Source organism: Salmo salar, chromosome 02 (genome assembly GCF_965601325.2).
Source record: "Salmo salar chromosome 02, fSalSal1, whole genome shotgun sequence".
NCBI lineage: Eukaryota > Metazoa > Chordata > Actinopteri > Salmoniformes > Salmonidae > Salmo > Salmo salar.
Genome location: NC_138292.1, coordinates 73,137,407 through 73,152,005, shown reverse-complemented (window position 1 = coordinate 73,152,005; position 14,599 = coordinate 73,137,407). Strand labels below are relative to the sequence as shown.

The 14,599-nt window shown below is 48.8% G+C and overlaps 1 protein-coding gene across 2 annotated transcripts in view; it reads left to right on the top strand.

The window, feature by feature from the left end:
• aspscr1 (ASPSCR1 tether for SLC2A4, UBX domain containing) overlaps positions 1 to 12,691 on the top strand; it is a 39,178-nt gene extending 26,487 nt beyond the window's left edge. For both annotated transcript variants that reach the window (XM_082966760.1, XM_045709169.2), the window contains 8 exons: positions 248 to 329; positions 519 to 585; positions 798 to 860; positions 2,376 to 2,428; positions 4,626 to 4,677; positions 4,768 to 4,837; positions 5,805 to 5,989; positions 12,469 to 12,691. In XM_082966760.1, the coding sequence (XP_082822886.1) occupies positions 248 to 329; positions 519 to 585; positions 798 to 860; positions 2,376 to 2,428; positions 4,626 to 4,677; positions 4,768 to 4,837; positions 5,805 to 5,989; positions 12,469 to 12,479 (583 nt within the window). In that variant the 3' untranslated portion in view covers positions 12,480 to 12,691. The remainder of the gene's footprint in view (positions 1 to 247; positions 330 to 518; positions 586 to 797; positions 861 to 2,375; positions 2,429 to 4,625; positions 4,678 to 4,767; positions 4,838 to 5,804; positions 5,990 to 12,468) is intronic.
• Positions 12,692 to 14,599: the final 1,908 nt, after the last annotated feature.

Here is a 14,599-nt window from a genome sequence, read left to right as displayed (position 1 = left end):
GGTTCTTTACGATGTCGTCTTCAAAAGAGATGTCTGCCTTCCCAATCTCTGTGTGACACCGCACTAGACAGATTATCAAGGCTAGGATTACATTACCACAGTGATCACTCACACACACACACACACACACACACACACACACACACACACACACACACACACACACACACACACACACACACACAAATCAAAAAGTCAACTGTAAATCATCTCTCTCTCTTTCTCTCTCCTCTCTCTCTCCCTTTAGGAGGGTACTAGAGGAGGCTCCTCTGATGACTAAAGCTCTGAGAGAATCTCAGATGAAGGATAAGATGGACAGATACCCCCGAGTGAGTTGTGTGGGTGGATGTGTGTTCGCCCGTGTGTGTGTGTGTGTGTGTGTGTGTGTGTGTCAGATACCCTTGAATTTCTCCTACATTTACATGGAACCACTAACCTGGAGGTGGATGCCAATAGTGGTCCTAAATCTGTTACTACAGTAACATTCGCAATATAATAGTGTGTGTGTGTGTGTCCAGGTAGTTCTGAGGGTCCAGTTCCCTGACAGACGTGTTCTACAGGGATTCTTCAGACCTCTAGAGACAGGTAGAGCTCTTTCTCTCTCTCTCTCCCTCTATCCTTCAATCTCTCTTCCTCTCTCCCTCCTTCTCTATCCCTCAATCTCTCTCCCTCTCCTTTTATTAGTAACTATGTGTTGATTCTAGAGACAGGTAGTTGATATCTATCTGACATTAGAATCAAACTGGAACCATAGAGATGTGATGGAATAACCAGGTGGTTTTCAACTGTCCGTCCAGTTGCTGCTCTGAGGCACTTTGTGAAGAGCCACCTGCAGGACCCCCAACTACCCTTCTACCTGTGTGAGTATCGTTACTCTCTCCGTCTCTCTCTCTCTCTCTCTCTCTCCGTCTCTCTCTCTCTCTCTCTCCGTCTCTCTCTCTCGCTCCGTCTCTCTCTCTCGCTCCGTCTCTCTCTCTCTCGCTCCGTCTCTCTCTCTCTCGCTCCGTCTCTCTCTCTCTCGCTCTGTCTCTCTCTCTCTCTCTCTCTCTCCGTCTCTCTCTCTCTCTCTCTCTCCGTCTCTCTCTCTCTCTCTCTCTCCGTCTCTCTCTCTCGCTCCGTCTCTCTCTCTCGCTCCGTCTCTCTCTCTCGCTCCGTCTCTCTCTCTCGCTCCGTCTCTCTCTCTCGCTCCGTCTCTCTCTCTCTCGCTCCGTCTCTCTCTCTCTCGCTCCGTCTCTCTCTCTCGCTCCGTCTCTCTCTCGCTCCGTCTCTCTCTCGCTCCGTCTCTCTCTCTCGCTCCGTCTCTCTCTCGCTCCGTCTCTCTCTCGCTCCGTCTCTCTCTCGCTCCGTCTCTCTGTCTCTCTCTCTCTCTCTCTCTCTCTCTCTCTCTCTCTCCGTCTCTCTCTCTCCGTCTCTCTCTCGCTCTGCCGCTCTCTCTCCGTCTCTTTCTCTCTCTCTCTCGCTCTGCCGCTCTCTCGCTCTGTCTCTCTCTCGCTCCGTCTCTCTCTCTCGCGCTCCATCTCTCTCCTTCAACTTTATACTGAACACAAATATAAAAGTTGTATGTAACAATTTAAACGATTCTAATGAGTTACAGTTCATATAAGGAAATCAGTCAGTTGAAATACGTTTTAGGCCCTAATCTGTTGATTTCAGTCAGCATGTCAATTGCACATTCCCTCGACTTGAGACTTCTGTGGCGTTGTGTTGTGTGACAGACCTGCACAATTTAGAGTGGCCTTTTATGTGTAGTGATCATGCTGTTTAATCAGCTTCTTGATATGCCTCACCTGTCAGGTGGATGGATCATCTTTGCAGAGGAGAAATGCTCACTAACAGGGACGTAAACACATTATTGCAAAACAATTTAGAGAAATAGGCTTTTTGCGCGTATGGAACATTTCTGGGAAATGTTATTTCAGCTCATGAAACATGGGACCAACACTTTACATGTTTTATATTTTTGTTCAGTATATTTATAAAGCCCTTTTTACATCAGCAAGCAATGTAGATGTAGAAGCACAGTGACTGGAAGAGACAGGGAGGGTGGAAACAGCAGGTCCAAGACGAGGTAGCATGTCTGTGCTCTGCAGGCAGAACAACAGAACCTGGATTGGCAGCATGACTGGGGACGGGGACAGCCAGGAGTCCTGAGGCATGGCCCTAGAGCTCAGGTCCTCAGGGGGAGGGACGGGGACAGCCAGGAGTCCTGAGGCATGGCCCTAGAGCTCAGGTCCTTAGGGAGAAGGGGGAGGGACGGGGACAGACAGGAGTCCTGAGGCATGGCCCTAGAGCTCAGGTCCTCAGGGGAGAGGGGGAGAGGAGAATCTCTCCTCTCTCTCATTTTGGATATAAAAATATCATTTCCTCTCTTCCAGTCATCGCTCCTCCTAAAACCATTCTGGAGGACCCAACAGCCACCCTCTTCCAGGTAAGGTTCCTGTCACATACCCCCCCCCCTACAGGTAACACTCTCCATATCTCTAAAGAACAGAATGAAATTGGACTGGTAAACTGTATTTATTGTTGCTCCAATCAGTGTAAAGTATTAATTAGGGTTGTAGTGGGTTTGAAACAGCATGGAGACATCACATAACCATACACAATAATAACACAACACATTCTCATGTGCTTTACAAAAATAAATGTCTCTCTCTCTCTCTCTCTCTCTCTCTCTCTGTTGCTCTTTTCTCTCCTGTCCTCCTCTCTCCCTGTGTCCATTCTCTGCCCTACTGACCTTCACCACTGTCTGGGGTGAGGAGAGAGAGAGAGGGAGGAAGATGGAGAGGGAAAGGGAGAGATGGGGGGGCAGTGTCTGATGTGTGAGGTTGTAAGGGTTAGATTCACAGGGAGTGTGGAGATCCCCACGATTACACCCTTAGAAGTACACACCAGTCTGGAGAGAGATTCTGGAGCCATCTCTCTCACACACACATACACACACACACACACACACACAGAGAATCTTCAATCACTTTGTGTCATGTCACAGAAGGAATATTTCCCATCCCAACATCCCTCCCCTGCCTATTGAGCCGTCCAGTGCCAAAGGGAGCATGTTGTGTCCAGGGAGAGACTGGTGGAATGTCTGTTATCCCATTGCTACACATTGTTTCTTGTTCGGAGTCTCTAATAATAGTCATTAACAGCTCTGTCCATAATAGAAACCAGAGGGACTAGAGAGGGAGGGGGGAGGAGGAGGGAGAGGGGTAGACAGGAGAGAGGGGAGAGGGTGGGTAGGTAGAGAGAGGGGGGAGAGGGTTAGACAGAAGGGTAGGGAGGGTTAGAGAGAGGGGAGAGTGGTAGAGAGAGGGGTAGAAAGAGGGGAGGGGGAGAGGGTTAGACAGAGGGATAGAGAGGTAGACAGAGGGGTAGGGGTAGAGAGGTAGACAGAGGGGTAGGGGTAGAGAGGTAGACAGAGGGGTAGAGAGGGATGTAGAGAGCGAGGGGGAGAGGGTTAGACAGAGGGTTGGGGAGAGGGGAGCGGGGTAGACAGAGGGTTGGGGAGAGGGGAGAGGGGTGGGTAGAGGTAGACAGAGGGGTAGAGAGAGGGGGGAGAGGGTTAGACAGAGCGGTAGAGAGGGTTAGAGAGGGGTAGAGAGAGGACAGAGGGGGAGGACAGGGGTGAAAGGGGTAGAGAGAGGACGGGGGTGAAAGGGGTAGAGAGAGAGGACAGAGGTGGGTAGAGAGAGAGGACAGAGGTGGGTAGAGAGAGAGGACAGAGGTGGGTAGAGAGAGAGGACAGAGGTGGGTAGAGAGAGAGGACAGAGGTGGGTAGAGAGAGAGGACAGAGGTGGGTAGAGAGAGAGGACAGAGGTGGGTAGAGAGAGAGGACAGAGGTGGGTAGAGAGAGAGGACAGAGGTGGGTAGAGAGAGAGGACAGAGGTGGGTAGAGAGAGAGGACAGAGGTGGGTAGAGAGAGAGGACAGAGGTGGGTAGAGAGAGAGGACAGAGGTGGGTAGAGAGAGAGGACAGAGGTGGGTAGAGAGAGAGGACAGAGGTGGGTAGAGAGAGAGGACAGAGGTGGGTAGAGAGAGAGGACAGAGGTGGGTAGAGAGAGAGGACAGAGGTGGGTAGAGAGAGAGGACAGAGGTGGGTAGAGAGAGAGGACAGAGGTGGGTAGAGAGAGAGGACAGAGGTGGGTAGAGAGAGAGGACAGATGGAGGAGGAGGCGAGAGAGGACGGGGAGGATGAAGGGGAGATGGCTAGAGAGGGCAGGGGGAGGATTGGGACAGGGAGGGGTAGAGAGGACAAAGGGGGAAGGACGGGAGGGAGAGAAGGTTTTGGGGCTGTGTCTATCCTCAACAGACAGCACTAGAGATGTCTACCTCTCTCAGGTAAACAGAGTCAGAATAATAACTTACCTCTGTCTGTTTTCACCCTGTAATCACCAGTCTGTCAGCCATTACAACCATCAGCACCATTTAAACCTTTCACTTTAAGGGGTTGGCATTCAGGGGTTGTTGTTTGGCTCTCGTGGTGAAGGTGTTTTCCCAACCGCTTGATGAGCCTTCAGTTAGTGGTTGACTTCAAACTGAACTGTGCGCCACCATGTTTGGTGACGGCGAAGAAGCTGTTTGAGTGTTAGAAGTAGATTGAAACTAGCGTCTCTCTTCCTCTCTCTCCAGGCTGACCTGTTCCCTGCTGCCCTGGTCTACTTTGGCTCTGACGTCAAGACAGGTCCGTCTCCCGTTACCTGGGTTTGATTTAAACATGTTGACTTGGATGAGATGGTTCTGGTGGTGGTTCTGATGTGGTCCCTCTCCACAGAGAGTTACCTAGAGAGACATCTCCTGGAGTCCAGTGTCTCGGCCCTACAAGCAGACGAGGCTATTGCTGGGTCAGTCTACTATTGACATTTAACAACCAAACAACAACATTTGATTTGTGTGTGAGAAGGAGAGGACCAGAAAAGCCTGTTGGTGGAACTGCCCCATCGTCTTGGCAACACGGCTCAGCTGTGTAACCCCGGGCGACGGCTCTATTTTCCTGTCACAGCGCTGTCATCATCGGAATCCCTTTGAAGGGTTCCGGCCAAACGCACGAACACCAAACCCCACCTCCCCCTTCCTCTAAAGATAGAGCCATTTCCCCAAACACACACACCTCATTAACCCATCTCCCCCTTTCATCCATCCACACCTCTCTCTCCTCCTCCTGTCCCTAATTCCACTATTAGCTTCAAAGGGGATGCCAGGGCACCTTCTACTTCTGTGAGGGAGGGCGAGAGAGAGAGAGAGGGAGTGGGAAAGGGGGGTAAGAGAGACATTGACATAGTGGAGGGAGCGAGAGAGAGAGAGGGGGAGTGGGAAAGGGGGGTAAGAGAGACAGTGACATAGTGGAGGGAGCGAGAGAGAGAGAGAGAGAGAGAGAGGGACGTTTAAGTTATTGATAATGTGGCACCCGGGTCAAAGGTGAAATGTTGTTCTGTCAGGAGAGGATGTGTTTGTTCCATCCCCTGGACAGGAAGTCATGCGATAGTGGTGTCATGACCTTTCCTAACCTCTGAGGTCACTAGTCCTGGCCACATGAAAGAGCCTGAACCCCCTGGAGGGGGTGGGGGGGGGGGGGGACACACACACTCCACTTCCCAAACACGTCCGCTGCCCCATCTGGAGAGTCCAGAAATGTCTTTCCATGAGTTGGGGGTCTAGAGATGGATTGGTTTTGAGAATGTAAAGTACAGGAAGTGTGTGTGTGTTCAGAATACACATCTGATGAAATCCTGTGGACTGAATGCTCTTTCCTCCCCTCCATCCCTTTCTCTCTCCCTTCATTCCTCACCCTCTCTCTCCCCCCTCTCTCAGCTGTATGCCCAGGTCTTCGCCCCCCTCCTCCTCCTTCTCTTCCATGGTAACAGAGGAGCCCCTTCCAGACCCCCCCGCGGGGACCAGGGAGATGGAGGAGGAGGAGGAGCCTAACACACACAGCCAGGCCCCCAAACCAGTCAGGACGGACACCGGCAAGGTCCCCAAGTGGCTGAAACTGCCAGGTACACTACCAATCAGACCTGTTGAAGGGTTAAAGGGGTAGGTCACTCTAAAATGACCTCCTATTACCTAACTGATAAAGGTAGCATCAGCAATTCTCCGTCATTGTTAAAGAGTGTCACCAGGACGGCAGGAAGCCTCGAGGTCAGAGCGTTGGGCCAGTAGCCTAAAGGTCGCTGGTTCATAATCCTGGAGCCGACATGGTGAAAAATCTGCCGTTGTGCCCCTGAGCAAGGCACTTAACCCCCGCTTACTCTGTGGATGTCTCAGGGGGAGTTAGGATATGCTACAAACACATTAACCACTACACACCACTACTACACACCACTACTACACACCACAAGTGTGAAATAGGACAATTACAGTGGGGGGGGAGTATTTGATCCCCTGCTGATTTTGTACGTTTGTCCACTGATAAAGAAAGGATCAGTCTATAATTTTAATGGTAGGTTTATTTGAACAGTGAGAGACAGAATAACAACAAAAATATCCACAAAAACGCATGTCAAAAATGTTATATATTGATTTGCATTTTAATGAGGGAAATAAGTATTTGACCCCCTCTCAATCAGAAAGATTTCTGGCTCCCAGGTGTCTTTTATACAGGTAACGAGCTGAGATTAGGAGCACACTCTTAAAGGGAGTGCTCCTAACCCCAGCTTGTTACCTGTAAAAAAGACACCTGTCCACAGAAGCAATCAATCAATCAGATTCCAAACTCTCCACCATTGCCAAGACCAAACAGCTCTCCAAGGATGTCAGGGACAAGATTGTAGACCTACACAAGGCTGGAATGGGCTACAAGACCATCGCCAAGCAGCTTGGTGAGAAGGTGACATTTGGTGCGATTATTTGCAAATGGAAGAAACACAAAAGAACTGTCAATCTCCCTCGGCCTGGGACTCCATGCAAGATCTCCCCTCGTGGAGTTGCAATGATCATGAGAACGGTGAGGAATCAGCCCAGAACTACACGGGAGGATCTTGTCAATGATCTCAAGGCAGCTGGGACCATAGTCACCAAGAAAACAATTGGTAACACACTACGCCGTGAAGGACTGAAATCCTGCAGCGCCCGCAAGGTCCCCCTGCTCAAGAAAGCACATATACATGCCCGTCTGAAGTCTGCCAATGAACATCTGAATGATTCAGAGGACAACTGGGTGAAAGTGTTGTGGTCAGATGAGACCAAAATGGAGCTCTTTGGCATCAACTCAACTCGCTGTGTTTGGAGGAGGAGGAATGCTGCCTATGACCCCAAGAACACCATCTCCACTGTCAAACATGGAGGTGGAAACATTATGCTTTGGGGGTGTTTTTCTGCTAAGAGGACAGGACAACTTCACCGCATCATTTGACGGGGCCATGTACTGTCAAAAAGGGAGAGTTAATCCTAAAATTAATGGATTGGCAATTCCTAGTTCATCTGTTCAGTCTATGTTCTGAGACGTTGTAGTTTCCCTCTTCAGCATGCTGACCCTGTTTACACTGACATGGAGGGTTACCACGCTGGTGGGCGACGTGATTATTCACATCCAACGTGCGATATGGACGTGATATATAATGTTGCAAGAGGCTGTGATGTTCTCCTTTATTTGACCCTTCATTAATACAACTAGACCACACTATCTTCTCTAATGAGATGCACTGGACTCCATTCATTCACTCGGCACAGAAGATGCTGACCAATCACAAGCGGGCTCTCTCACTCTCTGCATGGCATACACATGCTGGCCAATCACAAGGGTCCCCTGCTTAAAGCGCTCAGTTAGATGCTGGTGAGGAGAGGGAGGGCTTTACCAAAGATGGTACAGTAGGATAAACTCTGGGGCTTTACCAAAGATGGTACAGTAGGAGAAACTCTGGGTCTTTACCAAAGATGGTACAGTAGGAGAAACTCTGGGGCTTTACCAAAGACGGCACAGTAGGAGAAACTCTGGGGCTTTACCAAAGATGGTACAGTAGGAGAAACTCTGGGGCTTTACCAAAGATGGTACAGTAGGAGAAACTCTGGGGCTTTACCAAAGACGGTACAGTAGGAGAAACTCTGGGGCTTTACCAAAGACGGCACAGTAGGAGAAACTCTGGGGCTTTACCAAAGATGGTACAGTAGGAGAAACTCTGGGGCTTTACCAAAGATGGTACAGTAGGAGAAACTCTGGGGCTTTACCAAAGACGGTACAGTAGGAGAAACTCTGGGGCTTTACCAAAGACAGCACAGTAGGAGAAACTCTGGGGCTTTACCAAAGACAGTACAGTAGGAGAAACTCTGGGGCTTTACCAAAGACGGTACAGTAGGAGAAACTCTGGGGCTTTACCAAAGACGGTACAGTAGGAGAAACTCTGGGGCTTAACCTCAGTGTGTCGGAAACATGAGTGCTGCTAGTGCTAACGAGAACGACGGTTTGTTGCCAAAGAAGGACGCAGCTTCAGCGGGGTGGCAGTATTTCGGCGCGGCTTCAGCGGGGTGGCAGTATTTCGGCGCGGCTTCAGCGGGGTGGCAGTATTTCGGCGCGGCTTCAGCGGGGTGGCAGTATTTCGGCTACAGGGAAACCAATGTCAACCAAATGCATGTGTTGTGCCAAAAAGTGCCTCAGAGTTGTAGCGACAACAAGCGGCAACACGACATGTGTATTAAATCATTAGAAGAATATCTCCTACTTTACGACGATTGCATGAAGAAAAACAACAACAAACACCTGACAGCAGCCAAGCCCCTCGGCCACAACCAGCCACCTACGTTAAACAGGCAGCCTATTTCTCCACAGTCGCCATCCCAACACTGTAGAACAGAGATAAGGGAGAAGTTGAAACATGACGTGTTGAATGACTGGACCAGACTGTGTTGTACACAAGCTGCTCCTTGCAGTCGCTAGGCTCGGTGCAGTCGCTAGGCTACGACTACAGGTTTTTAAGGCACTTTGACCTATAATTTAAATTCTAATAATGATTGAGCCTACAGATTTGTACATTGTGGTTTCGTATTCAGTTAGCACACTATGTATGAATTCATATCATCTGATTTTAGAGGTGATGTTCTCTACCCTGAACCTTGTTTTAACCGTATCTGGTGGAATTACCAAGTGTTTGAAAATCTCAATTCATAATCGCAATATCTGGCCCAAATCAAAAATCACAATTCAACATGTTGGTCCAAATCATGCAGCCCTAAAAGGCACCCACCCTGTTTTCAAACATTAATCGATTGCAGCTTTTAACACATTCCTTCACACACACATTTACATACACACACACGCACACTCCACTCCGAAGGGCCCTCTTTAAAACCACAGTCAACAGGAAGTGTTGAAAAAGAAATATCAGATGAGTCAAAAGATAAGGATGCTGTTCTGGGGGAACGGTACACACACAACCCCTCACACACACATTTATTAGTTCAGGATGGTTTCCCCTCCACCCCCAGGGGACCTCTGCTGACACGCAGCCCCAGTCAGAGTGCTCCATTCTGGGCCACATGAAACACGACGGGCCCCTGTTGTCTGGCGCTCCGGAGCCTGGGGTTGCTCTGTTGTGGTGGAGCTGGTGGTCGCGGTGCTCCAGCTGTTTTGGTTGTGTTTTTCTGTTTTGTTTGTGGGAAGGATGGTCTCGCTAGTTGTTGTAGTGTTTTCTGGTGGCGTGGGAGCTGTGGCTAGTTGTTGTAGTGTTTTCTGGTGGCGTGGGTCCTGTTGCTAGTTGTTGTAGTGTTTTCTGGTGGCGTGGGTCCTGTGGCTAGTTGTTGTAGTGTTTTCTGGTGGCGTGGGTCCTGTGGCTAGTTGTTGTAGTGTTTTCTGGTGGCGTGGGAGCTGTGGCTAGTTGTTGTAGTGTTTTCTGGTGGCGTGGGTCCTGTGGCTAGTTGTTGTAGTGTTTTCTGGTGGCGTGGGTCCTGTTGCTAGTTGTTGTAGTGTTTTCTGGTGGCGTGGGAGCTGTGGCTAGTTGTTGTAGTGTTTTCTGGTGGCGTGGGTCCTGTGGCTAGTTGTTGTAGTGTTTTCTGGTGGCGTGGGTCCTGTTGCTAGTTGTTGTAGTGTTTTCTGGTGGCGTGGGAGCTGTGGCTAGTTGTTGTAGTGTTTTCTGGTGGCGTGGGTCCTGTGGCTAGTTGTTGTAGTGTTTTCTGGTGGCGTGGGAGCTGTGGCTAGTTGTTGTAGTGTTTTCTGGTGGCGTGGGTCCTGTTGCTAGTTGTTGTAGTGTTTTCTGGTGGCGTGGGTCCTGTGGCTAGTTGTTGTAGTGTTTTCTGGTGGCGTGGGTCCTGTGGCTAGTTGTTGTAGTGTTTTCTGGTGGCGTGGGACCTGTGGCTAGTTGTTGTAGTGTTTTCTGGTGGCGTGGGACCTGTGGCTAGTTGTTGTAGTGTTTTCTGGTGGCGTGGGACCTGTTGCTAGTTGTTGTAGTGTTTTCTGGTGGCGTGGGTCCTGTTGCTAGTTGTTGTAGTGTTTTCTGGTGGCGTGGGTCCTGTTGCTAGTTGTTGTAGTGTTTTCTGGTGGCGTGGGTCCTGTTGCTAGTTGTTGTAGTGTTTTCTGGTGGCGTGGGAGCTGTGGCTAGTTGTTGTAGTGTTTTCTGGTGGCGTGGGTCCTGTTGCTAGTTGTTGTAGTGTTTTCTGGTGGCGTGGGTCCTGTGGCTGGCATCTTGCTCCTCTTTATCAAAGAAGAAAGTCTAATAAAAAAGAGAGAGAGGAGGGGAGGAGACAGGATGGTATTGTGGACTCCATGTGGATGGTCTGGGGAAATGGATGAAGGGTGGATGGGTCTGGGAAAAGGGATGAAGGGTGGATGGGTCTGGGAAAAGGGATGATGGGTCTGGGAAAAGGGATGAAGGGTGGATGGTCTGGGAAAAGGGGGACACACTGTTTAGCTTTCAGTGAGACGTGGCCTGTCTGTCTCCCTGTCTATCTGCCTGTATCCCTCTCTGACTGTCTAACTGGTTGTCTCCCTGTCTGTCTGCCTGTCTTCCTCTCTGACTATCTAACTGGTTGTCTGTAGGTCATTATATCAATTACTCTGTTGTGTTCTTTATTCAACACCAGATTCCCACTTCAGTCCAGAACTCTTCCAGATGCTTCCAGACCTGGAATTCTGTCTGCATGTCTATTCTTCAGACTCATCGCCAACTTGAGCTAAACCAGGACACACACACACACACACACACACTCCTGGTCTATCCCTCTCCATCATAGTGGTCTGTGGTTTCACATATCTTATTGGAAGTGGTGTGTGTGTGTGTGTGTGTGTGTGTGTGTGTGTGGAGAAGTCAAGAGACGAATGTGTGTTTGTGCCAATATAATTCCAATCCTGGTTTGTCTCAAGATGGTGATGAGTCTGAATAGTTAAACAGAATTCCAGGTCTGGAAGAGTCTGTTAACACTTTGATATTCAAGCAAGCTTCTTTCTTAACAGTGTATAATGGGTTATAATAGGCTTAGCAAGCTTCTTTCTTAACAGTGTATAATGGGTTATAATAGGCCTAGCAAGCTTCTTTCTTAACAGTGTATAATGGGTTATAATAGGCCTAGCAAGCTTCTTTCTTAACAGTGTATAATGGGTTATAATAGGCCTAGCAAGCTTCTTTCTTAACAGTGTATAACGGGTTATAATAGGCCTAGCAAGCTTCTTAAGTGTATAACGGGTTATAATAGGCCTAGCAAGCTTCTTAACAGTGTATAACGGGTTATAATAGGCCTAGCTAGCTTCTTTCTTAACAGTGTATAACGGGTTATAATAGGCCTAGCAAGCTTCTTTTTTAACAGTGTACAACGGGTTATAGGCCTAGCAAGCTTCTTTCGTAAGTGTATAATGGGTTAGAATAGGCCTAGCAAGCTTCTTTCTTAACAGTGTATAACAGGTTAGAATAGGCCTAGCAAGCTTCTTTCTTAACAGTGTATAACAGGTTAGAATAGGCCTAGCAAGCTTCTTTCTTAACAGTGTATAACAGGTTAGAATAGGCCTAGCAAGCTTCTTTCTTAACAGTGTATAACAGGTTAGAATAGGCCTAGCAAGCTTCTTTCTTAACAGTGTATAACAGGTTAGAATAGGCCTAGCAAGCTTCTTTCTTAACAGTGTATAACAGGTTAGAATAGGCCTAGCAAGCTTCTTTCTTAACAGTGTATAACGGGTTATAGGCCTAGCAAGCTTCTTTCTTAACAGTGTATAATGGGTTATAGGCCTAGCAAGCTTCTTTCTTAACAGTGTATAACGGGTTATAGGCCTAGCAAGCTTCTTTCTTAACAGTGTATAATGGGTTATAGGCCTAGCAAGCTTCTTTCTTAACAGTGTATAACGGGTTATAGGCCTAGCAAGCTTCTTTCTTAACAGTGTATAAAGGGTTATAGGTCTAGTAGTTTTTCTGACTGAAAGTCAACATGTTACAGTGGCAGTGCTGATCAAGGAAAACACATTTCTTTGGACATTATTCATGGTTGTTAAGACTTGTGTGTCTCAAACTTTTATAAGATCCAACTGTTATTTCCTCTGATATTATGTTTTTATTGTCTCCAGGTAAGAAATGAGGATTGTGATCAGATGACTACGGCTACCATAGAGGGACATACAGAACAGAGTGGACGCCCCAACACACTGTTCCTCCTACCTTTTTAACATGAAATTCCAGGCTCAAAGTGGATTGTGATGTATTCAAACCCATTGTGAATCCAGTGTGCACTTCAAATAGTTTTACAAGAGTTCAAAAACATGAAACGAAGTAATAAAGGAATATAAAATATCTCCATTGCCGATATGTGGTTGTGTTTTCTCTCTGAGTTGATATCAACAGCTAGAACAGTGCTTAGAACAGAATGAACTCTTATTTTATTGCTACCTTTCTATTGTAACAGGCTATTTATTGTTCAATTAGTTTCTCTCTCCACACACACGCAGTCGTTGGAAGTCGTGCCAGAGACTGTCTCTGTTGTTCATGCTCCATGTATTAGCTACCTGGATTCAGACTGCATTCTTGTATTCCAGAGAATAGAGAGGGAGGGGGGGGGGGGGGGGGGGGGCAGTGCCCAGTCTGTCATTCAGATATTTTGTGGAGTTGTTTTTTTATACATTAGCCCCCGTTCGGTTCTTTTGAAGTCCCGCAGACCCACACACACACCTGTCCTGCAGACACCCACACACACCTGTCCTGCAGACACCCACACACACCTGTCCCGCAGACCCACACACACATCTGTCCTGCAGACACCCACACACACCTGTCCTGCAGACACCCACACACACCCGTCCCACAGACACCCACACACACCTGTCCTGCAGACACCCACACACACCTGTCCTGCAGACACCCACACACACCTGTCCCGCAGACCCACACACACCTGTCCTGCAGACACCCACACACACCTGTCCCGCAGACCCACACACACACCTGTCCTGCAGACACCCACACACACCTGTCCCGCAGACCCACACACACACCCGTCCCGCAGACACCCACACACACCTGTCCTGCAGACACCCACACACACCTGTCCTGCAGACACCCACACACACCTGTCCCGCAGACCCACACACACACCCGTCCCGTAGACACCCACACACACCCGTCCCGTAGACACCCACACACACCTGTCCCACAGACACCCACACAAAACCGTCACGCAGACACACCTCCTACCCCATCCGCTAGCTCTCTGCTTATCGTTCAGGCATCTTGGCTGCCGTTTCTTGCCGTCTCCTCAAGGTAAACAAGACACTGGGACAGACAGGTGTTGAGTTGGGCCGGTTCTACTGTGTCACTGTCTGACGGATATGATGCGGTGCTGCAAGGTGAGCACGCCGATCGTGGACCTGTCTGGTTCAGTTAAATCACAGTGTTGACATGCCACACCCTTTGATGTCTGGGGGTCAAAGGTGACACTAGTGGCTGGTAGAGGGAGAATCTCAATTGCATACTCCTCGCGTCCTCTCCTCGTTTCCTCCTCAAAACCCATTGGTTGAGAAAGTCAGAGGCTCTCCCTTCTGACCTTCTCCAATAGGTTTGGAGAAGGAGGCGAGGAGAGAGAGGATGCGAGGAGTATGCAATTGAGATTCTCCCAGAGTCTCCACCTTCTTTGAAGTGTGCACTCCCCACCATAGATTTTAATTGCCTGGATACCCAGACTCCTCGCTTCGGACAAACGCTAGGCCACTCCCACAGACGTTAGTTTCTTCTGCGCAATTAGTCTGGATCTGACTACCTCCCCGACCCTTCACCAAACACGAACACATTCGGGTCCGTTTGATTGGACCAGAAACTGATGGCAGTTTGAAAATGTATCATTGTCTTTGACACTCTGATCGGTTGGAGATGAACCATTCCCTGATGACTCTGTTTTGTACAACGCCCCTCGTCGTTTGTGGTGACATCAATGATGGCAGTTCCAGAGCAGAGAAAGAATTTAGTGTCGTCACGCTAGGATTTTAAAGCATAGGATTCGTGTAAGCATTGACTAGAGGGACTGTCCATCAATGTAAAATCCATGTCAGGAAGTGTGCAAGTGCACGCTTTGACAGAAGAGGAGAGGAGGGAGAAAGTGACTGAAAAGATTTGGCATGGGTCCTCAATTTCTACAGCTGCACCATCGAGAGCATCCTGACTGGTTGCATCACCACTTAGTATGGCAACTGCTTGGCATCTGACGCAAGG